Raw genomic sequence first — 23,582 nt, 5'->3', positions numbered from 1 at the left:
ACTGAGGCAGACGCCTGCTGCTCTCGATGAACCTCCGGGCCCTGTGATGTCAGACCCAGTTCACTCCTCACATTATGTTCTTCACATTCACCTCCCACATGCATAAATCACTCTGTATCTCCCGTGTGTGTGAGTGAACAAAGTGCATGTGTGAATCATGTGAATGTGTGCTAGTACACCAACAGTCTTATGTAAAAGGCATGACTTGGGATGTGGTCTGTCTCCAGTTAAGTCTTTTGAAACAAGAGGCACACATTAGGCCTCTGGTTGGCTCAGTCAGGACGAGGCATGGGGCAATATGAAAATGTAATTTGTCACAATTATCCTGTCCAACATAATTATCCCAATAACCATTGGAATATTGTTAAAACTTTCAAATAAAAACTAACACTGTACTAAAACATACTGGGATCACTTTAACCTTTCACTTTGCTAAGAAACAAATGTTTTTTGTTGCATCACAAATACGACACGCATCTTTTTTTTTTGGGTGAGAAGATAGAATCTTCAATAAGTATTCGATGATCCTAAGGTCTTCCTGCACAAATAAAGGATAAATAATTGTTGGAACCCTTATCTCCCTGTCGTTTTTTAGTTTGGAATCCTTAGTATTTGCACACATCCGATTTAACTTGTTGTTGTGGGGGCCAAAATGCACAAGCCATGCCTTCATTCATGGTGACAGGCTGAGGCAAATCAAAATAAATCAGGAAACCAATATAGGGCTATACATCAGTGAGCTAGACAGCTTTTTCAAATCAGTCATGTGAGGATAGTAACGATTATCTGGACTCACAGTCATCCCAATTAGGAAAGATCACCATGATCAACTTTGTTTGTGTGTGTGGGGGGTTTTTTGTTTGTTTTTTTAATCATGATCTGCAATGACACTGTATCTTTAATCGCCCCAGCCCTAGTTGGGACTGAAGGCCAATCTGGACTACAGTATAGGTATAATAAAAAAGTATAATATCAGGTCCACTGAAATATTGTGCTTTTCAGTCACTACATGTCTCTCTATGGATTTCATAAAGGTCAGTCTATGTAACCTGAAAGGCGTCTTTTGTGCCACATTGATTTGTCAATGGACACAAAAAGAACCTGTTGTTAATAATCAGTTGACAGTTTAAGTCACGTTTTCAAGCAAAAAATGCCAATAAATAATTAGTTCTGTTTTTTACAGTTTTAAGAATTGTAATGCTTTTCTGTGTCTTATGTCGTTGGAATCAGAATGTCTTGGAGTTTCGGACTGTTTGTCAGACTAAACAAAATGTGGGGGTTTACAGAAACTGTTTAAAGAAACAGTGCATTTACCAAATAGATAATAAATTGATCAGGAAAATAATCATGTAAATACTAGTTACAGTCCTTCTTTTTTCACTTTAATTAATAGAAGACCAGTGACTTAATGAAAACATAGCAGCTATTTGGGAGGTTAAGGTTGGATCCCACACATTTGCACACCAGGCAGGATTAAAACCACAGATGGGCACACGCCGCGAAATCCCCCAACCTTCTGAAGAAGAATACACCCTGTTTAAACCGGGCTGGAGAGTCGCATCAAAAATACAATTCTCACAGTCTGAGAACTTTCCACCTTGATTTAGACAGATTGAGTAACACAGCAGAGCAGTTCCCGCTGTTATTCCAAGGATTCTCCACAGGATCTGGTATCAGTGTCCTCCCTGTGGGAGTTGCTGCGTGCTGCTCAGATTTATAGATTTCTGTGTTGCTTTCCCACTGGGTTTTATAGTGAAACACACAGGAATGTGTACAAGTGTACCGTATGTTATGGGGAGGACAGGGAACACTGTGTCCAAGGAGAGTGGGGCGGGGGCAATAACCACAAGGGGGTCTGACAGACACATGAAGTACACACATGCATGGTTGTAACATGTGACCCAGTCGTAGCATTTTTTGTTAAAAGTGTTGTGGTCAGTACTGACTTTATTACAGCGTAAACACAAGCAGAAGGGCCACAAGCCAGACTGGAAGTCACGTGAATCTGCTAGATTCTTGCTCTACGTGCGTCCTGCTGCGACACCAGAAACAACAAGTTTAACAGCCCCCAAGACCACGAGCTCACCTGCAAACAGCCGAACAAACATTTCCTGCCAAATTCCTGTGAAGACGCTATTTCTGTCATCACAATCTCGTTATCTGATTAAATTCTTTGGACTGTATTTAACCTTAAATTTAAAGGGATAGTTTTGGGAAACAGATTTGTATTTGCTGTCTGATTTAACCCCACTAATCAACACAGACCACTATGAAAACCATATTTATTGCCACATTACAACGAATCAAGATTCCCAACGTGTGAGTCAGCATCCAATAAGTGTCCACAGTGCTGCTTCTTGAGGGTCACCACATGAGCGATAAATCTACCCAGAACGACTCCGTCTAATGTTTGCTGCAAATTCATAAGTGGTGAAGCAAGTGCAAATCCTCTATTGCAACAGAATGTCCGGTCATTATTTCTCCCCCTTCTGTATGTGATTCACAAACACAGGGCAACAACAACCCTGATACCATCTATTGACACGCTATTTGCACTCGCCTCCCTGTAAATCAGATAAATGAACTCGAATGAAACGCAGACCTATGATGTCATTCTGTCACTTCTTAGAACCCGGCACATGAATGCTCCGGGCCACATTACATGCTCCTAAAACCAAAAACTCCACCACCACCTTTTTTTCACAATACTTCAGTGGTGGATTTTGCAATGCAGTGCATGTGAAGTCATAATTCGGCCCATAAGAAATGGAAAAGCAGCGTTACAAAAGCACACAGCCTCATCATACCATCACCGGACTTTGAAAGGAAGTGTTGTGTAACAGGCTTCAGATCAGCTCGCTCTGTTTCTTGTAAAGCAAGAGATGCCACTTAAGAACGATTTCCACTCTGAGTGACTGTCTCATTCAGAAACCTGCTGGCATTCAGACGACGTCAGAGTTTCTCGTTGTGTGTGGCCTGTTTACGTCACTTTGCTGGAACTGTGGCACGTAACCCTTCTAAAAGCTGAGATGCTGACATGATGATGCTCCGGCAATGATAAATTAAAAGCAGAAATTAAAATGAGAGACTGTCCCCTGCTAACCTCTCATTCTGCGCGTTTAATAAGTGTGTGTGTGTGTGTGTGTGTGTCAGTGCCTGTGGCTAATCTCCGCTAATGATTTAACCTTCACAATGCCATATAGATCTTGGCTGCTGATAACTCGCTTCAGCTAGCATCACATCACAGACAGGAAACTGACTCTATCCCCATGAGAGGTTCACAGATGCAGCTGTTATGCACACACACACACAAACACACGCCCCCCCCCCCCAGCTTCACCTCCACTGGCCTGACATCCCTTGGGCACACCTCTACTAATCTGATAGCAACATATGCCATGCCCTGCAGATGTCTAAAGCTTTGGGTGTGTGTGTGTGTGTGTGTGTGTGTGTGTGTGTGTGTGTGTGTGTGTGTGGTTGCGCACACGCACTGCTGCTGCAACTGAGAAGTAGAAGTGAGAAGTCTCCCATAAAGTCATGCGTCAATAAATCAACAGATTTTTGAGAGAGAAGGGAGGTAGACTGGTAGAGGAAGAGAGCAACAGACGTTTTGAAATATTTAATAATGAACCATACCGTATAGGAACGCAGGAACTCTGTAGCACTTGGGGGTCCTGAGGAGTCTTTGAGTCAAACGAAACTTCATAAACTTGTGTGAAACACCGTCCATGACAAATTCTTAATTAATTGTGCCCTCTGGTAATTCCGGTATATGTTACTCATGTTGTGTTAAAAACAATGTGTCCATGTATGTGTATATTAACTGTATGTTATTGTATATATGCACAATGTAATCAGACTTTTGTATCATTTGGTTTTTATAATGCCTAATGTTAGGGGGTGCTGGAGCCTGCTCAGAACTCCTTGTTGCACGTTCATGACACCAAACCAAAGAGACGAAGACACAGAGATCCCGGCTTAATTATTCAACTCATTGTTAAGTCATATTTTGATTTATTGTTTCGCATTTCAGTACATATCTGTTTTGTAGGTACATCCTGTGATTTCGTCCACCCCCGTCTTCTCTCAGTCCTGTACATACACTGCCTGGCCAATAAAAGTCACCACCTTCATTTAACTAAGTAAATGGCTAAGAGCCTTCCTTTGGATAATTACTGAAGTGATTGATACGTTTCAGCTGGCAACAAGGTATTTAACCCTAACTGATGCAGTGAGTAGCAAGTAGTGTGGAAAAGATGTTAGTATCAGAAGGGTTAAATTATTGGGCTGCATCAAGCAAAGAAAACAACTAGAGATTGATAAAACTACTAAAATTGGGTTAAGAATGCATTACTAAAACCTGAAAGGATAGTGGCCAATTACATCTTCTTCAAGGAAAAAATCCTAGAATGATCGTAATCGGAGATCACTGGTGATATGAAATTGTAGCGAAAAAAATCAACAGTAGAACTCATAGCTATGTCAAATAGTGAAAGTAAGAGCATTTCCTCACACGTACAATGTGAGCAGAACTCAAGGGATTGGGACTAAACAGCTGTGTAGCCTTAAGAAAAAAAGTCTTCAGTTTGATTGGACTCTGGTGCAATGGAAAAAAGGTCATGTCTGAAGAATCAGGATTTACCTTGTTCTAGTGTGATGGGCACATCAGGGTAAGAAGAGAGGAGGATGAAATGATGCTCCCATCAAGCCTAGTGTCTTACTATACAAGCCTGTGGGGGCAGTGTTATGATCCGGGGTTGATTCAGTTGGTCAGGTCGAGGTTCAGCAACGTTATGTGCCCAAAAAATGACTGACTACCTGAATATACTCAATGACCAGGTTTTTCCATCACCGTTTCTTTGGCTGAACTGAACTGAATATTGAATGTAGAGATCGCCAGAGACAGAGCAAGCTGACCTCACACCCCTCCTAACCCTCCCTGCCTCTGCAGCCTGTTGGCTCTGCCTCCCTCAGCTGGAAAGTACATGTTTTTATGTGCTAGTGCAGTAATGAGACATTTTAGTTGATGTACAGTGCACCAGTGTGTGTGTGTGTGTGTGTGTGTGTGTGTGTGTGTGTGAGTGTGTGTGTGTGTGTGTGAGAGAGAGAGAGACTGGATTGTACATGCGTATGTGCGTGTTTTCCTGTCTGCCCCTGTGGGACAGACGCTGTACTTCTGAGCGCTGATCATAAAGGTCCTTGTGTCGGGGTGGAGGCGGTGGAAATCCCCTCTTACATCGTGGTGTTAGTGTGTGTCTCAGCAGACATTTGGCTTTTGAATGCTGTTTCCCTTGGTCCATCTGGGGCCATGAGAGTACACTGTGCAGGCTGCTGTAACCGAAGTAATTGCTGGCTAACATGCATGCTTGTGCTCTTAAATCAAGTGCAGTACAAAAGCATGTATTCGTTGGTGATAGTCGGTTTAAGTTCCTCTTTTCTTTGAGAAGCAGAAGTATTGTTTGATTCAACGTGACGCAAATTATGTAAATATGAAGATCAGTGAGGCAAAACATTTAAATGCAAAAACTTTAAGAATCACTGAATGTGTAACTGTGGTTTTACTTGTTTTTAATCACCCTTACATGTTTTATTGTTCCAGTGTTCCTGTCCATTGTAACAGTCTCTCAGCCCCGCTGTTTAACCCCACTTTTATTTACCTATTGTCTGATTCTAGGACAGAAATGACCACGTTATCCTGTCTTTCAGATCATGCCAGTACTAAGTTCTGTGTCAAATCACATCTGTGAATACTTCAAAACAGAGCTGGAAAAAAAAAAAACAAGTTCAAGTCTTTCACTGGTTCAACTGACTTTGTTTCTTAGCTGCAGAATAAAAACAGGGTCTGTTTTTTTTTTTGGGGGGGGGGGGGGTCATTTAACCAATTTTCCTCTGAAGGGGAAGAATTTAAATCATTATCATTAGATTTGGTTGTTGCTGTAACCATCATATCATAACAGTATTGAGAAATCAAGAGTTTAATGCCTCAATGATTAGCACATAAATCTGACTGGTGGTAAGCTTGGTGCACTACTGGGGTAAAGGCTGGTATTAGTGTTTCTTGCAAGCAGGGCAGCGATCCTAGTAGAGCCGTTATACAAGCGTTATAGTTAAGTGGATCTGGCACCTACCTAGAGGATGGATTTAGTTTGTGGGGACCCACAAGAATCTGGCCCTGTGACCAGTTTTAAGGTCCTGACTCACGAAACCAGCTTTTTTACGAGCTTTGTGTGTTTTGAAATCGAAGTCGTGATTTAATCATGGTTAAAAGCTCAAGCAATCCATCAAGAAATTGAGTTTCACCCCTGATGTAGCCGAATGACAACACACTATAACACACGTCAGTATGTGCACACACCCCTTTCCTGAACTGGAAGCTGATCCAGTTTTGTTTTGTTTTTTTTGTACGAAATATTACAACAGAATTTTTCTTGAAGATGCGCTGTGGAAACTTAAAAAAAAAAAACAGAGAAGTCACAATTAAATGTAGTATTACTCAGTAAAATCAGAGATGATTTTTCTCAAAAGTGTGAATCCTGCGTTGTTTACATGCATGTTTACGTCTTCCCTTTCTCCGCCTCTGCATTGCCGCATTATACAACAGCAACCTGTTGATGAAAGAAATAATGTGAAACCACTGGCAGGACTCCACAGTGAACCTTTAACTGTTGCAAGAAGGGATCAAACCATTTCTCCTTCATTCACGTAACATTGACCTAGAATCTAAAAGTTGACTGATTTGAACTGCTGAATGGATTATCCGGCTTTTAAAAAAGCATAATCTTTGGCCTCCCCTTTTTCGCTAGCAGTGCATAATTTTAAGCTTTGTGTTTTGGATGTTTGCTCCTTGAATGTTCTTCTGGAGTGGTAGTGGACTCCTTCATTAGCTGTTCCGTTCACAGTCATGTGCCTTTGATTTTGCATAAAAGATGATTCCACAGCAAGAGACTCGTGCTCCGGCAGGCCTCGGATGAATACGACTTTTACTTCTGAAACCCTGACCCACTAAATCACGTTTGCACATTTTGACCTCATAAGTGTACTCACCCTTCAGACAGAAGTTACTGTGCAGCCCATTTATGTAGTGTTAGAATGACTCTTCAGCATTAGCGAGCACGGACTTACGGTTTTACGAGTTAAGTCCATAAAAACATTGATACAGTGGACTGCTCAAATGATACTTTTCCATCTCGGCAGAGTTTAAAAGTTCAGATGAGAAAACAGTTCCAGGGGAGAGGACTTCTCTGTGCTCCTCAGAAACACAAACCACCTCAAAAGTGCTGAGAATACGGATAAGAAACCTCTCGAATGAGGGCAAGCCGTTTTGACATCAGAAGCTTGCGGAGTTAAACTAAACACACACACACACACACACTCCGTCTTTCTCTCGCTGCCCTCATCAGAGCGAGGGAAGGCTGAGGGCAGAGCGCCAGGTGCCTCTCATGTTTGGTAGAGCAAACAGGCTCGTGTCTTTGATGGCGAGGAGATCAGAGCAGGGGACACATTCTACGTGGCCACGCTAAGGTCGCCGCAGTGCACACCCTGCTGCCATGTTGTGCTCCGCAGCTAGGAGACACCGAGTGTATACAATGCGGGAGCAGCAGGCAAGTGTGTGTGTGTGTGTGAGTGTGTGAGTGAGTGAGTCCAGCTCGACCAGCCGCCCCCTCTGCTTTCCAACAAGGCCTCGGTCCAACCTTTGATGTGCAGTCGTAGTTGGAATAGGGCTGGAATATAGACTCCGAGGTTCAGCAGCGGCTACAACACACTCTCTCTTTCTGATTATAGGCGCTCGCATAGTTGAAATAATCCTAAATTTGATGGTAATCATGCTTATTGTAACATAAAAGAAGAGGTTTGCACTCAGAAATAAAACCCATATTCCTGAAATGTTTTGGATTTTTTTTTCTGTTTCTGCTGGTCTTTCATTAGGACAGGTCTCTCTTTAAATTGAATTTGTTCGCTTGATTTTTATCCTGCAGCTTCACTCCAACCACCCTCTCGTTATCCTTGTTTAAATCTGCTGGCGTTAGAACAGCAAAACATCTTCTAACACTCCTTTGAATTTTCTTTTGTAATATTAGGTCATGTTTACATTTTCAGATGCGCTACAATCACTTCAGGTTGCATTCTTCCAAGAAAAGTGCAACACAAATAGTTACTAATTATTTAAAGTGATATTTAAAGGTGTGCCATGTCATTTTGGGTAAGAAATTTGAATCGGAAGACATCTTCATTGAATGATTTTCTTATGCCTAAATAAACAAACCATCTCTGTTTCATGACTGATTAAACTGACTAGACAAACTGACCTTTCATACCGTTTTACTTTGTTTATATGTGGCGGACCCTGCCTCCTTTCTCGCTACATTGTTCTGGGGATCTATTTTCCTCTGAGAACAGCTTTTATTCAGTCAAACTCTTAAAATAATATTTCAGAGTTTACATAATTTCCTCATTAATATTGTAAATAATACAATCCTGAATTTGAATTTATTCTCCAAAACTACATAGCTCCCCTTTAAGATATAGCTGAAATAAATATTCAATTTAACGATTAGTTGACTGATAGAAAATTAATTAGGGATTTTTCTTTTTCTTTCTTTTTTTTTTGGTGCAAAAATGCCAATATTTGCTGCTTTTCTTTGTCTTGTGTTACAGTAGGCCGGAGCTAAATACTTTTTCTCGCCTTTTCTCACTATTATCTCTAATCAGTTATCGACTGAACACTTAATCCAGAAAATAATTGACAGATAAATTAATTGAAATTAACCGAAAATAATCAGTAGCTGCAGCTCCAGTTCAATAACTGTCATACTTACAGCAGGTGTTTCATGATTACACTTAAAGTAGACTTTCAATATGAACTAGAGATCGCACCGCCTGTGACGCTCATGTTCATGCTGTGATCCGTAACTACTTAGAGTTACCAGACCTCATTTGCCACATGCCATGACGCGCACAGACTCACAGACTGAAAACATCACCAGCCCGACGCTTTCACGGCTGGTGATGATTTAAAAACTGAGTAACTTAATGTTTGCCTAGAATTAATGGGCAGAAAATGAGCTGACACTTGCTGTTCATTCGGTGTTATCACGTAACACATACAGTACACTCACTGGCTGTTGCTTAATATTACGGAAATATCTTTCAGTTCTGGTAAAATTAATACCCAGGCCAGTTCCTGTAATGTTTGTCTTTGTGCTACATTTGTGCCTGTGCTGTGGTTGTGTTCTACGCACACACTGCAAAACAACAACCACACGTCTTTACAGCAGCTGTTATCATTTTAGCGGCCGACCAAAATGTCAAATGTTCCGGCTTTGCGAGGACTCATTAAAACCTGAATCCTGAATCTTTTGTCATGTGTGCCACAGACGGACGGGCCAATTGCCATGTTTGTGTGTAACAAAACAGGATCACACGTCTGTAGAGAGCTGTTATCTGTCTGTAGTCGATAATCAGATGTTATTGTACTGATTAAATGATGTTACGTAATGATTGTGGTTGCGTTTCGTGTATGTATGCGTGTCAGAAAGGAGAGAATAAACAGTTAACACAAGAGTTTGGTTTGGCTTGACAAGCACTTGTGTGTGTCTGTGTAGATTTGGTGGAGTGCGTTTGCTTCCTGTGTGTTAGTGTGTGTAGCGATGGTAAGGGGATCTGGTTTCCTGCTTTAGGGGGCAGACTTTATGTAAATGAGCAGAGGGCCTCAGATTGAGGGGCTGTTGGGGGGGGGGGGGGGGGGGGGGGGATTTCACACTCACTCTAACATGCACAGAGAGTAAAGTTGAGTGTGTGACGGAGCACACTCAGGTCCTACAGCAGCTTTCCTCCCCGCTCTAGTGACAGCTGCAAATCCAAGCAGCTCCCCACAGCTACACCTCCTCATGATGAAGGAGCGCTGCAGCCGGGTGCCACCTCTTGCCGTACCTCCTTCTCAGCAGCAGCAGGCGCCCCGTGCTGGACCTGCGGGTGGATGTTGCCTGGGAGTGGCAGGGCAACGCTCCGGCTCCATGTGCACTGCCTGTTCTGACTGTGTGTCTCTGTGTGCCGGCTGCTTGTTGACAGATGAGGCGTACCAGAAGCTGGCCATGGAGACGATGGAGGAGTTGGACTGGTGTCTGGACCAGCTGGAGACCATCCAGACCTACCGCTCTGTCAGCGACATGGCCTCCAACAAGGTAGGAGAGGCTGCATCTTTGTTTTCTGTTTTCTCATTTTTGTCGTCCTGTTCCATCATTAGTGGAGATGATGTTCAGGGCACGGGGCTAATGTTGCCTGATGGACTGTATTTGAGCAGTGTTTCTTTTGTTGAAAATGTTTAAACAGAAAGAAGTCATGCTTTTGAATCCTGCAGCAGTAAGGGAATCTGCAAGGAGCACTAATCCTTCGGCATAATAAACACATGGACGGCGGTATACAGAACCCAAGACGTACTGTAGCTTGCTGTAAACAAACAGGAACTTAGCATGACCCGAGCAAAGTCGAAGTATTTAAAGTCTGAACTCGTGCAGTAAGAATGAGGTTGGTTTGGTGGTGGTGGGGGCTGCAGCAGTAAGCAGTGTTGGCGTGTGCTGTCAGGTTATACACGCCTGTGTGAATGTGACTGGATGTTACTCTGAACCGCCACAGAACTCCAATCAGTTCTACTCAACTACCTTTTCTCCGCCTGATCTGATTAAAGAAAGTGTTGCTTTTCGTTTTCTATTCTGCATCATTGTGTGCGATGTGCATCCAAGCTTAAGTTCCCGATTCTTTATTTAAGTAGCCTAACCCCGTAACCGTAATAAAGAGCACGATACTCAGCAAGATTTGCCTGTGTCTGTGAGGTTGACTACTCACTACTTGCTGCTTGATTGATTCTGCAGCCTTTACCGTTTCCCGTCAAACACCTTCTCACCATCCGCTGGTTGTTCTATTTCTTCTGTGTCATTGATCGTGTGTGTTGTGCATCAAGGTTTAGTTCCTGCTCGGTTATCTAAGAACCAGGAACTTGACAGAGCATGACACAGAACGGTGACACAGTATTTGGCCTATATCTTGTAGATTTCTTGAGCTTTCTCTTGATACTGATTTCTGTAGTTCATGTCTGATCTGTCAATGACCTGCAACTACGCCTTGATCCTAAAGTAAATGAATGTATTTCTTGTGAATGACTCCAACTTTTAATTTGATATGGGAGCAGAAAGCAGCAGCGGTAATGTGGCACTTACAGTACAAATAGCAGGTTTTTACACCATAAAGTGAGCGATTCCAGATGTGAGTGAATTATGAAACTAGGACCCCGGAACGTCCATTGATGACAGTTCATTCCAGTAAAAGCTGCTCATCAAGCGCATGAATCACAAAGTTCTGTCTCTTCCTGGTTTGCTTCGAGGAACATAAAAAAAGGAGGAAGGTTCAAGACGTCACTGAATCTCTCTTTGGTGCCAGACTGTGGTGTCAGCTGTGTTGAAGTCAGTGACAGATGTACGGAGAAACACGCTAAAACCTGACAGAATATCTACGTCTTGTATCGAGATGTCGTTTGTCCCTCGATTTCATGCAACTGCAGACTCATAAGAGATATTTGGTCTGACCTGACCCGTTTGTCCACGATATATCAGCGCTGTCAGTTATTATGAGAAAAAAAAAAAAATTGTGACCAACCTCTCTGAAGTGTGTTCTTTCACTCTCTAAAATCAATGGGCCAAGCAGGAATATGCATGTGGGGCTTACGAGAAAGCCCGGCCTGGAAGAAAACCTTTTGGCGTGCGTGCAGGGTGAGCAATTATAATCCACGTGACTGGTTACTATCTTTGAATCCTGTATCTGTTTCTTATAATAAATTCCCGGCTATAAGTAACATTGCAGCCATGATGGTAACGACCTCTGTAAACATGAGTGAGACTGGATGTTTGCCCATCTTTCTTATAGATCTGACCCAACTGAAACAACACAGCTGTCGGGGGTGACAGTTTGTAGGAAGTGCCAGATTTCAGCTGTTCTGTTGACTCAAAACTTCCGATGCTGAACTCTTGTTCGTATGCTATGCTTGTGGCGGTGAAATCCCAGAACGCTGTTGCATAGGCTGAATAGCAGCTGTGGGTAAGAGAGCCTGAAAACAGTTTTGTCAAGTGAGCCAAGAGGATAAGCTTGTTATTTCTCATAAAACTGGACAACAGGATGTGAGGGATCCCACAGTGGGTCAAACACAATAAACTAGAGAGGAAGAGAGAGAACATTTTGTGTGTGTGTGTGCTTGTACTTGTGTGTATGTGTGTGTGCCAGGGATCATGCAGACCCCTGGGCAGAGTGACTCTCTCTTCCTGTCTCCTTCCTGATCCCCCGCTCTCTCTCCAGACGACAATAGACATCCCATCATGCCCATTTGGATGGTTAATGGTCATGTTTATTTATCCCATTGCTGTCGTCATCTGGACACACATCCAGCACTGACAGTCAGCTGGATTGGTTCCAGTTAAGACACATGAGAAGTATTGATTCACAGAATAATTATTGTTTAATTGCTTTTAAACAAACAGACATGGATCGTGCAGCAGAGTAGACAAGGGGATACAGAATGTACGCTAAAGCAGAATGACTCTTGGAATTTACATAACTTGATAAAAAACACTTTCTACCCTATTAATAGATGGGGCAAATCTGCTGGTTCATATCATTCTTCGATCAAATGAGAATCATTTCACTTACTGTAATTTTAACACTTTTGCAATCGTGGAAACATTGGCAGGATCGAGCCAAAGGTTTTTTCTGCAGGTGATGATTGATTTCAGCAGCCTCCCCGACTTGAGAAATTCCCCAAAATCTCAACTATGGTAGGAAGAAAGGACAGATGTATGCTGGTTTTTCCCTAAAAAAACACTGTATTACACTTACCCCCTTCAGCTGCCAAGATAATCGCACTGTAACAGACTGTACAATAACAGTGATCTGACTTGACAAACGGATGTACATGGACAGAAATAACACTCGTGTCTCATATCTAATTATCTGTGATAACTATAACCAACTGTTTCAGGAGTTTGTATGTTTTTTTTCTCTTAGTTTGCAGAACATCCCAGAGAGTTAACTCCTTAAGAATGATGAAAATGTAGAAGTTTCTTTAGAATAGAGGGGCCAAAAAGTCCTCCTTCTGACTTATTGCCAAACGTGTTATATCGCATGCATGAGCCGTTTGTGTCTGTGTGTGTTGAGTGACTGCGCGTCTATATTATCAGGTTAATCCCACTGATATTTCTGACATCAGCAGCCTTGTTTTTACAGTAAGCTAAAACATTACACAACTGCTGTATCTTTGTCATGTAGGTCATTACACTCGACCTGGTTTTATTAAACAAGAACATAAGCCCATAGGCTAATGTAGTCTGTAGTATTTAGGATGGAAAAACTGTTATTCAAGCTGCGGCAGAGTATGAAACCTGAGCATGAGAGAGGTGAAACGCGAGAAGCGGCTGTTGTACCTCCAAGGTGAAGAGCAGGGGGCTGCTGCTGAGGGCTCACTGTACGTGACTGTCCTGCCTGTTATGTATGGCTGACGTAGGCGGGTCAGGGCCTGCTGGGGGTTGGGAAGAGCTTCCGTTATTTGTAACTTGGGCTGCATGACCATTAATATGCAGGTTATTTTGTCAGCTGATTCTTTGACCTATAAAACAACCGAAATCTGTTAAAAATGTCCTTCACAATACCCTAAAGCACATGGTGACATCAGCAAATGTATTTTTTTTTCCCACCAACAGTTTGCAAAAAACCCAAAATATTATACATTTGCCGTATTTATGTATTGATAACCAAAATGGTTGCCAAATGTTGTTATTTTAATCGAGTGATCGGTGCAAATAACACTCCCTTGGCGTCTAAGAAACTGTGAGTTAGGCATTTTGTAGCCAAAGAGATCAATCAAGGATGTGATCAGCAGATCAAATCAATGATATCATATGATTTAGCACTGTTGCTGTTGGGCTTTGACCAGCCTCTACAGGTCTACATGATCCTTACATGATCGTGCGCAATTGTGTTATGCTTTGTGCAGGGACCGGTGTGAGGGATTATTTTAAGGCTACGGCGTCCTTGAGGGAAATATGGTTTGCACTCCCACACTCGGTAGTAGTGAAAAGGTCAGAACAACAACTAGATTCTGGAGAGCCGTGCACATCCACTCACCAAGAAGCAGCTCAGTGATTTACGTTCCGACAACACTATTCTACCACAGAACTGTGGCGTAACCGTTTCTTGTAAACTCTGACTCTTTAAAGTTAAGACTTTTCCTCTGACTTTGGGCGTTTCGGGATATACAGTAAACTTTCAACCGAGCAAATTTTAACTGCCAGAGGGAATAAAAACACAAGCTTGCCTTTCGTTCAAGGAAATCGAATGCGTTCATCTAAACAGGAAGCGTTCTAGTCATCGGAATGATCAGCGCGATATTGACAGTGTAAACCTTAGAGCTGCCTGTTACTGCCAGCTGCAGGAGTAGTGAACAGCAAGAAACTAGAGGCGGGACTACCCCCATGAGGGAGTGTGTATGAGGCAGAGGTCTGTCCCTCGCACACATACACACTCACACACACACTCAGTCATTGCTCCACATACACAGGGTGTGAGGTAAAGCCTAGTCAGACCTCGCAGCCCAAAGTGAGTCACTAGAGCTGTGGCGTTTCCCGGCGTGAGAGAGCCAAAGCTTGGTCCTTTATTCACTGTAGTCAGACTGAGACAGACACTTTAACGGACAGCAGCCCAACTCTGCTCTGCGCCCCACACACAGCAACATGGGAGCCTGCTGCTTTGACAAGAAAGAGAGGAAATTAGGGAAGCTGAATGGTTGGAGAAAGGTGAGTTTTCTCGGATTTTTGCGGTTATTTTGTGTGTAATTTTAGATCAGTTTGTAATCACTCCAACTTTTGGTGGTATCTTGATGGACTATAAGACTATTGTGTAGACTCTGTGTGTAGTTCTTGAGTCTTAAATGTTTGTCGCTTGCTCAACATGGTGAGTCCACATGCTGGAACAGAGTTTCAGGTGACCCTTTTTGTGCTTTGTTGTTGGCATAATTAGTTTTAACTGCTGTGGATGCTGAATGCGTACTTAAGCGCCTTTTCTTCTTTTTTGAAGCTGTGTGATTAGTTACTATAAGTTTGAAAACCATGTTCTTTTCTTAACTTCTTAATTTTCCTATTTATACCTATATGCACGTTTTCAGAGGTTCCTGCAACAGGCTGTGTTGCATGCATCCTGCCGTGCATCATGTCTTACAACGCTGAACTTGAAATGTGTTGAGAAACCACACAGATTCGTGGCTGTACTGTAACACACTGAGAGGCCTCTCTTTTGTCGTTCACCAAAACATGATAGTCTAATACAGCGCTGATCAGATACGGCATTTCTGCCTCTGGATTTTTTAGTTCTGTCAGAACTTTGTTTATGTAAACTTTTTTTTTTTTACACCGACGTAGAGCAAAGTACAGCGAAATGCGCCGAAATAAGTACCTGTGTTTGTCTTTGTGATCTAAACAGAAATAAAGGAAGGGGTTGAGTTGATATGCAAAATGACAGTGGTTTCTAAGTCACCTGAGGCCCAGGCAGGTGATAAGTTCTGTGTTAGTACCAAGGCCTGGAGTTTTTTGTTCTTTCCTTTTTCTGAATACTCAGGTCATGTGGGGAGAAAGAGAGAGGTCGTGGCAAACAGGATGCAGAGAGTAAAGAAAATCTTTTTGGGGAATTTAGAATAATACATGCCACTTCTGTTTGATGTGAAAATGTTTGTTTCTGAATCAGTTGAGCAATCATTTGACTGTTGTATTTCATGTCTCGGTGTAGTGGTGCCTATGTTGTATTTAACATGTCGGTGTTTTCTGCTTTTGAGGCAACCAAAGCTTAAGTGAGCACAGTCCATCAGGATCCTCAATAGTTCTTTTTTCCAATACATCTTACTGCATCAGACAAACTGCATTTACTCATGCTCACAGAGACTCACATCAGCATGAGCGAGTGAGTCAGAGGAAGTGAGAGGTTGTCAGGCCGTCTCTTGGTTGAGGTGTTTGCAGCCTCAGCCGAGGTACGCACAGTTTCATACGTAGGTAGGTTCCCTGATCTTCACAGAGTTATGTCACTGCGAGTCTCTGCCATAACGCTGATGATACTACCTGCGTCATATTTTTGCCCAAGCGAGGGAGAGATAAACCACAAACACTGCAGGTTTGCCACTTAGTCTCTGCTGATCGTTAAGTAAGTGCTTCCCTCGGAGGAGCATTATGTCGGATTCCAGGTTTCGAAAGGTTTTTATTTCTTTGCTTGATGTTTTACTTAACATTCGACCCGACAACGTTAAAACAAATCCTCTTGTCTTATCTAATGCGTAAGGTAAATGTGAGACTAGACTGATAAACCGATGAAAGAAGGAAACTGAATCATAGTAATTCTGAATCGTTTTAATCGGCCTTTAAAGGTGTGCTCGGAAATTAGGGGGAAGACATTTTAATCAGAAGACAAAGATATTCATTGACGGTTGTTTTATGCCTATACAAACTAGATGAACAAACTGTCTTTGTTTATATCACTGAATAAACAAATGCTTCCCGAAAAGAGTCAGCTTTAAAGGATGTGGGGTAATGGTGACCTATTAAGAGTCGTTAAATGAAAAAATGTTCAGGTTAAAAAGTGTAATCTCGTAGTGTGGTGGTTTGCTCTTCAAAATATACACATCGTCAACAGTGTTCTTTTAGATTCGTGAAATAATCGCTAACCTAGCTATTTGTTTGCCTGTTTGTAAATTTAATAGAAAAAGAGGACAGGTAACTTTAAGTCAAGTGTCTGTCCCTGTAGGGTTTAAGGGGTCAATGCTGTCTCAACACCGAGCAGGCTGTCCTACAGCAGACTGAGCATAGTGCACCCACTAGTGGCCCAAAGGCACAACTTCAATCTGAACCAGCTCAGATGAAGATAGCTGATGATTTAAAGCAAACAATAATCTACCACATGAGGGTAAAACCTGTCCATTTTCTGACACAGACAGGGAGAACAGGAATGACGCTCGAGGCTGGGAGGAAGTGAATGGGAGAAAGAATGGAATAAGGATTTACACTATGTGGGTATGTGAGATGGAGATACCCACGGGGCTCTAAGACGCTAATCTCCCTCCAGTGTCACGGTGTCAGTGGGAGGCAAAGAGGCTTCCCTTCTGGCCCCCGAACGAATGATAAAAATCAAACGTGCACTCGCCATAACACACAGGCAACCGGTGTGTTAAACATGTGTGAGATGTGTGAGACATGTCAGCATGCGCTGTGCCTGACTGTAGATAACAGCATCTTTAGGCTGCTGCTGCTGTGTGAGTGTACGGAGGCATTTCTTTCAGCCTGTGGGGAAGCATAGCTCCTCAACACATTGCAGAGAGACATCCCCCGCTGTTATTTCTGGTTTCTTTATATATTATGCAGTGAGCTATTATATAAAGAACTGCCTCCTCGCTTTCTTTTTTTTATTATTTAATTTTTTTTTTTCTCTCTTTTCTTGCGTCCTCCCTCCCGGCTTCTGGTTCTTTCCCTCAGTGGGAGGATAATCCGGAATCCTTTCGGGGAAGCTTTTGATCTCCCCCTCATCTTTCCAAACTCATACACACCAACACAAACATCGGGCTGAGAGGTTCTCTGGGAACTTCAGTTTACGGTTTCCCATGGATTGGCTCTGAAGTGGCGAGGGCCTTGGGTATTTTCTCATTAGCGAAGGCACCGCAGCCTTCCTCGTGGGTTTTCACGAACACAAATCGTGACTAAATTGACAGAAGCACAAAGCGCGCCTCGGAGATTGGCCGGATTTAGTGATGTAACCGTGTATTCCAGGCAGGTGGCCCCAGCCTTGTGCACGGCAGCCGTATCGACACCTGCTCCAAGGACAGTCCATTGATTCTGGCAGCGAGGCAGACAGACAGAGAGATTGATGACTGTGTTGGCAAGTGGCAGCCGGGAGAGAAATTGACATGTAAGCGGTGGAGAGTGAGGGAGAGATGGAGCAGAGACGTGTGTGGTGTGTCCTCGTGACAGCTCAGCAGCTACACCACATGTCTGCCTGGGAAGGAAAGGGGGAAGCCTCTCCTCTCTTCTCTCCTCCTCTCACAACAGCCTCACACTTGGCCGCCTGATGCTGTTGCCATGGCGCTGGGGTGTTCTGGTAATTGGCATACACACTTACTCACAGGCAGAGAGAGAGAGAGAGAGAGAGAGAGAGAGAGAGAGAGGCTGTTGTCATCTAAACTGGGGAAGGATGCAATTATCTCCCATCTTTCCTTTTTTTTTTTTTTTTTTTTTCCCACCCTCACTTGACCGTCTTCCCCACTCTCATGTTGTCTCTCGGCCGTTAAAAATAGCCCCCCACAGACACCCTTGACAGCATCTAATATTAGGAATTGGGTTGCAGATAATGAACGGGGCTTGTGAGTTCTCCACAATGGCCACCACACTCGGGGATGTCAGGCGATAACAGAAGACTCAAAAGAGGGAGAGGGAGGCGAGCGGATGATAATAGAGATAATGGCGATAAAAATACAGTCGCTGTGCATTCACACTCCTCAAAATGTGCCCTGTCCCCTTCCTCAACTCTCATTGTTTTACTGTAGAGGGGAGGCATAGCTGCACGGCTCGATGACATTCCTTCACAATGGCTGACTTCATAAAAAAAAAAAAAAGGCTTTTAGAGGGAATTACAGGGGCCGGGAATTAAAGAGGATGGATTTTATCTGCAGAGGTTGGAGAGCTAGAAAGGAGAAGAGAGATGGAGAGTCTGGATATTATATGTTAATCACTCAAGCATCCCTTCTGAACCTCATGTATACACCAATGCCTAGCTGTAATTAGGGCTCCCCCCTTCTCCCCACTTTGTCAAATCATGTGTTCTGAATAGAGCATGTTGCTGGGGCTTGCAGACTACAGCAGGGGGAAAAAAAGAGACAGAAGAGGGAGGGAGGGAGGGAGGGAACGAAAAAAGAGAGAAACATAGAGAGAGAGAAAAAGGCAGGGTAGGAGGGGCAGCGAGAGCACCACAGCAATGAGAGTAGCGAAGCAAGACAAATCCAGTGGAGGAACCCCCCCTCTAGTCAGATGAACATCGCCGCCTCACTCCCTCCTCCTCCTTCTCCTCCTCCTCCTCCTCCTGTCTCCATCACCGTTTTTTCCCCCTCCTCGCTTCTTCTCCATTATTCATCAGTGCGCTGAGAGTCCCCAGCACACGGCTCCAGCTGCTGTCGCTCCAGTCGCTCCATCGAGCCTGCTGGATTCTCCTCCTCATATAGCCTGGCTACAACGCCTATTTTATCCTCAGTCTGCCATCTATCCATCCATCCTGGAGCATGGAGACTAAGAGCTGGCCCTTTTCTGGTGCTGAGAGGGCGAGTGAGCCATCATCAAGCTGCTCTTTTAGCTGCTGGGAATAGACACACTAGAGGAGAGAAGAGAGGATTTTTTTTTTTTTATCATCCTTTTCGGCGCTGAAAGAATCCTGTTCTTCTGCCTCTACTCTTTTATTGGATTACAGTTCTGGCTTTGTGTAGGAACGAGAAAACGGGGTCCAAAATGCCTGAAGCCAATTACCTGCTGTCGGTTTCTTGGGGTTACATTAAGGTGTGTGGCACTTATCTATGTAGCTTGTCGGGATAACGCACTCATTTAATTCTACGTCTGTGTCTGCTGTCGCAGTAAGGGCCGATTCTAAAGAAACTAAGCATTTTGATAATATGTATTGTTTTTCGTGGAGAATTTAAAGACACTGTGCTAGCCTAATTGCAACAAAAAGACATTTCCATCATGGTGAGGGGGGTGTCTGACAGAATGGTGTTTTGTGGCTCAGACTCCATCTTGAGCCCTCTGCAGAGCTGTGTGTCTGTTTGTATATTTCGTGTGTGTGTGTGTGCACGCGCATGCATCAGTCTGTCCTAAACAGCTGCTACTGCAGTGCCTGGGTCTCCGTGTACTGTCAGACCTGTCCGTCTCCGTCTAATGTTTTATCTATTCAAAACTGTTGATTGTATTAAAAGTACATGAAAAATCACCAAAATGTTGGAATGGAGGGGAATGTTCGGAGCAGTGTGCAGATTTTCCCCTTGACATCATTGAAATTCTTGCACAGTGACGCAAGTAAAAACAGCTAAATAGGCCCCCACAAAAACGTGATTTAGTGTGATAAAACTGTAAATTGGTGGTAGAGGGTGAACTGAGGGGCATTAAAAGGAGATGGCCTCCCCACTTGTAACACAAATAATGATCCGCACCCTAATTAATTGCAGGGAAAATGGAGGGGAAAGTACTAAGTGTCCCCCTGCCCCACCAATGGTTTTACACTGTAATTGAATAATATTCTTGAGCTGGTGAAATAAAACTCAGTACTGCTGTATTTTCCATGGAATCTTGGACTTTAATTTCTCCCAGGTTTCCCCCCCAATGGAAACTGACGACATTTTTTTTCTCTCTCTCTCTCTCTCCCTCTCTCCCCCCCCCTCCTCTTCCTCTTCCCCTCTTTGCAGTTCAAGAGAATGTTGAATCGGGAGTTGACGCACCTATCTGAGATGAGTCGGTCTGGGAATCAGGTTTCCGAATTCATCTCCAACACCTTCCTAGGTAAATGAAACGTCTTGTGAACATGCACTTGAGTCACACACTAACAAATCCACTATTTTGGTCTATAAAAACCACCTTAAATTACCACAGACTACAATTAATCACATGAAATACATACAAATATCCACATATATTTCGTGGCTCACACAGATCCCCGTGTCTCTGTTTTGCTGCATTGTTTATTGGAGCTTCAGTCTCTTGCAAGATGTTGAGCTGTGCAAGTTGCTCTTGCAGGCTTTTCTGCGGGGGCGTACCATAAAACACTGCGCCATTAAGCTTTGTCTGGATGTTTATGGAATTGGGCTCAAAATGGCCAATAAAACTGGAGTAAAATATGTATATTTCTCAAAGTCTTGTAAAAGAAAGATTTATGCAAGGGTGGCTGGCTACCGCTAAACTTGCCAATTGACTGACATGGGAGCTTGTTAGCCAGAATCAGAGCAAATGGACTGGAACTGGATGCTATCAGCGTGGGTTGCACATTCAAAATCTGTGAATGGATGGCAACCGTTGCTTCTGCTGTTTTTTTGTCATCAACATGTACAAAATGTTTTAGGTTCCTCCCATCAAACTGCACTATCAACTCACTATAGGGGAAATATAGCCTCAAACAGCACAAGCAAGACATTTTCCAAAATGGATTAAAAAAAATTTCCACATAAGTCTGATAATAGCTAGATCACAGATACATACATGTCAGAGATATGTAAGTGACTGAATAAGTTGAGGCTAATATAGATGGACAAACAAAGAGGATAATACAAGTCGGACAGAATACACGAAGAGGTAGTTAAGATTATTTATAGGCACTGTGCTTCCAATCGATTCGCATCCTGATCCGGTGTAGAGTTGTTGGCAGATCATAGAGAGTGCGGGGAGGAGGGTGAGCGGAGACTGAGAAAAGCAAGTGAGGGAGGGAGGGAGGGCTCTGACTGCAGTGAAGGAGAAAACAGAGGTACAGAGGAACCCCCTTTGCTGGCAAGGAGATGAGTTCGGCAGATTGGGTGACTCATCACCGTCTTAATGCATCTTTTTCAGCAGGGACACCTTGTTGTCCCGCCACCTCTCCCTCTCCCTGTTGCTGCCCTGAGAATCCATACAGAGATGACTATCGCTACGATAAAGAAATCAGGATAACCCCCCTCTAGCAGTAGGGGAGACAATTTAAAAAAAACATTACATAGGTAAATATTAATGAAGAGAAGGAAGTAAAATGAAAGAAGCAGCGAAGCTGGCCTGGTTTGGCCTCAGCTGACCAGTAGGACTGTTTAATCCTCTCATCCATTTAGATTAGTATCTAATCAGTGATGCACTTATTCCAGCTTTATATTATTCTCTTTATTTTTATAAAAGCATCCACTGAGGCTCAGATTAATTACATTTTCCTGCCATATGCCTGGTCCTGCAGAGGTCATTCTTAGATGCAACTCAAATCTAAAAATTCTAATATCTGGTTTGTAAGTATTTCATCTGATGTGAGGCAGAGAGCCGGCTGTCGACTAGTAAAAAGGGCCTGGATAATTTCGTGTATAAAAAAAGGGTCCCAGAGTTTTTCATGAATGGCAATTTGAGACCAGGTTTTTCCGACTTTCCACTAAGGACTGTTGGCCCGACAGCATGCTGGCCATTCACGTGTGCCTTCCCCCGCCACAGCTGTCCTCGTGGCATAATTCTGTCATAATTCCCTTTGATCGGCCAGCAGCAGAACACACCTGGTTTATGGAATATACGGAGGGGGGGAAAAAGTCCCCAAAAAGCAGCCCCCACCTTCCCCACAGCATCTGCGTCTCTCATAGGAGAGCATGTGGAGGAGGATGAAAAAGAATCCGAGGAAATTGAAAGAAACGTGGGAGAGGACAGAGAAGCGGGAAGGAAAAGTGGAAATGAACAGAGGAAGATATACGGCAGATTTTCACTTTCTCTGCTTAAATTTTTTTGGAGGGAGGTTCGGTGTCTAAAAAGAGAAAAAGACGTTGATAAAAAAAGAAAATGAAACGCGAAGGAGAGAAGAGTGAAAACAGAGAAAATACAAATAGCTATCCATGTGACTGGCTGACACACTGCAGGCCAAACTGCGACACAGAGACTAAATCTGCTGGAATATGGAAACCACGATCATGATAACTGTGCTAAAAGCCCTCCTGAGCAGTTTATCAAATCAGCTGTGGAACACACTGCATGTCGTTTACTGTGTATTGCCACTTACTTATGTAGAAACAGATAAGAATGAAGCCACGAACAATCTGATCTCTAACACACACAGATATATGTACAAGCCACACACAGCAGTGGTGATAATGGCGGCCTCTAATAAATTAGAGGGCAATATATTGCTCTTCCTCTTGTTTCCCACGCAGCACATGTCTGAGAGCGCTTAATTGCCCATTCTCTATTACCACTGGAGGACTGGAGAGAGAGAGAGCGAGAGACAGAGAGAGAGAGAGAGAGCATGAGAGTGAAAGTGATTATTTGAATTACAGCTGGAAATTGAATAACCCTCCACAGGGGAAGGCTGATAGGCCAGCAAAGAGCTGAGTCGAGGCTTGATAGATGAGTGCACAGCTCACATACATGCCGATAGCCGGTCCCCGCTGGATTGCATTGCAGTGTGTATTTTTGGATAAAGTGCAAAAACCGGCATTTTATTTTCTAGTTATTTTTTCCAAAGGAATATTACATGAAAGCCGCGCAGCTTCTATTCTTGGACTGCTTATTCGCTCCGTTTGTGGCAACACCGAACGTAGTTGAATAGACTGACTGAAGAAAATAAAGCAAACATTAAAATCCCACTCTGTACCAAGTAATTTGATAACGCTGTGAGAGATGCGGCAGCTTATTGAATGACCGACCTCGTGGAGCTGCCTTAACTGTGTGAAAGCCCCAGCGCTCAGTCTGTCAATGGGCTGACCTATGAGAGTGAAAAGAGCAGGAGATGAGACGTGAGCCACCTGCTGAGGGAAAAATGTTGTGAGGGAGGGA

At 43.3% G+C, this 23,582-nt stretch overlaps 1 protein-coding gene across 5 annotated transcripts in view; it reads left to right on the top strand.

The window, feature by feature from the left end:
- LOC115591202 (cAMP-specific 3',5'-cyclic phosphodiesterase 4B-like) overlaps positions 1-23,582 on the top strand; it is a 182,880-nt gene that overhangs the window by 152,711 nt on the left and 6,587 nt on the right. For 3 of the 5 annotated variants that reach the window (XM_030432959.1, XM_030432960.1, XM_030432962.1), the window contains 2 exons: positions 10,069-10,181; positions 20,510-20,603. In XM_030432959.1, coding sequence (XP_030288819.1) covers positions 10,069-10,181; positions 20,510-20,603 — 207 coding nt within the window. Of the gene's footprint in view, positions 1-10,068; positions 10,182-14,568; positions 14,832-19,053; positions 19,611-20,509; positions 20,604-23,582 lie in introns of those variants that run through there. The other 2 variants (XM_030432963.1, XM_030432964.1) reach the window with 2 other exon arrangements.

This window comes from Sparus aurata, chromosome 11, assembly GCF_900880675.1.
Source record: "Sparus aurata chromosome 11, fSpaAur1.1, whole genome shotgun sequence".
Classification (NCBI taxonomy): Eukaryota; Metazoa; Chordata; class Actinopteri; order Spariformes; family Sparidae; genus Sparus; species Sparus aurata.
Note: the sequence above shows the minus strand (reverse complement) of the source record. Positions and strands in the feature narration are given on the sequence as shown.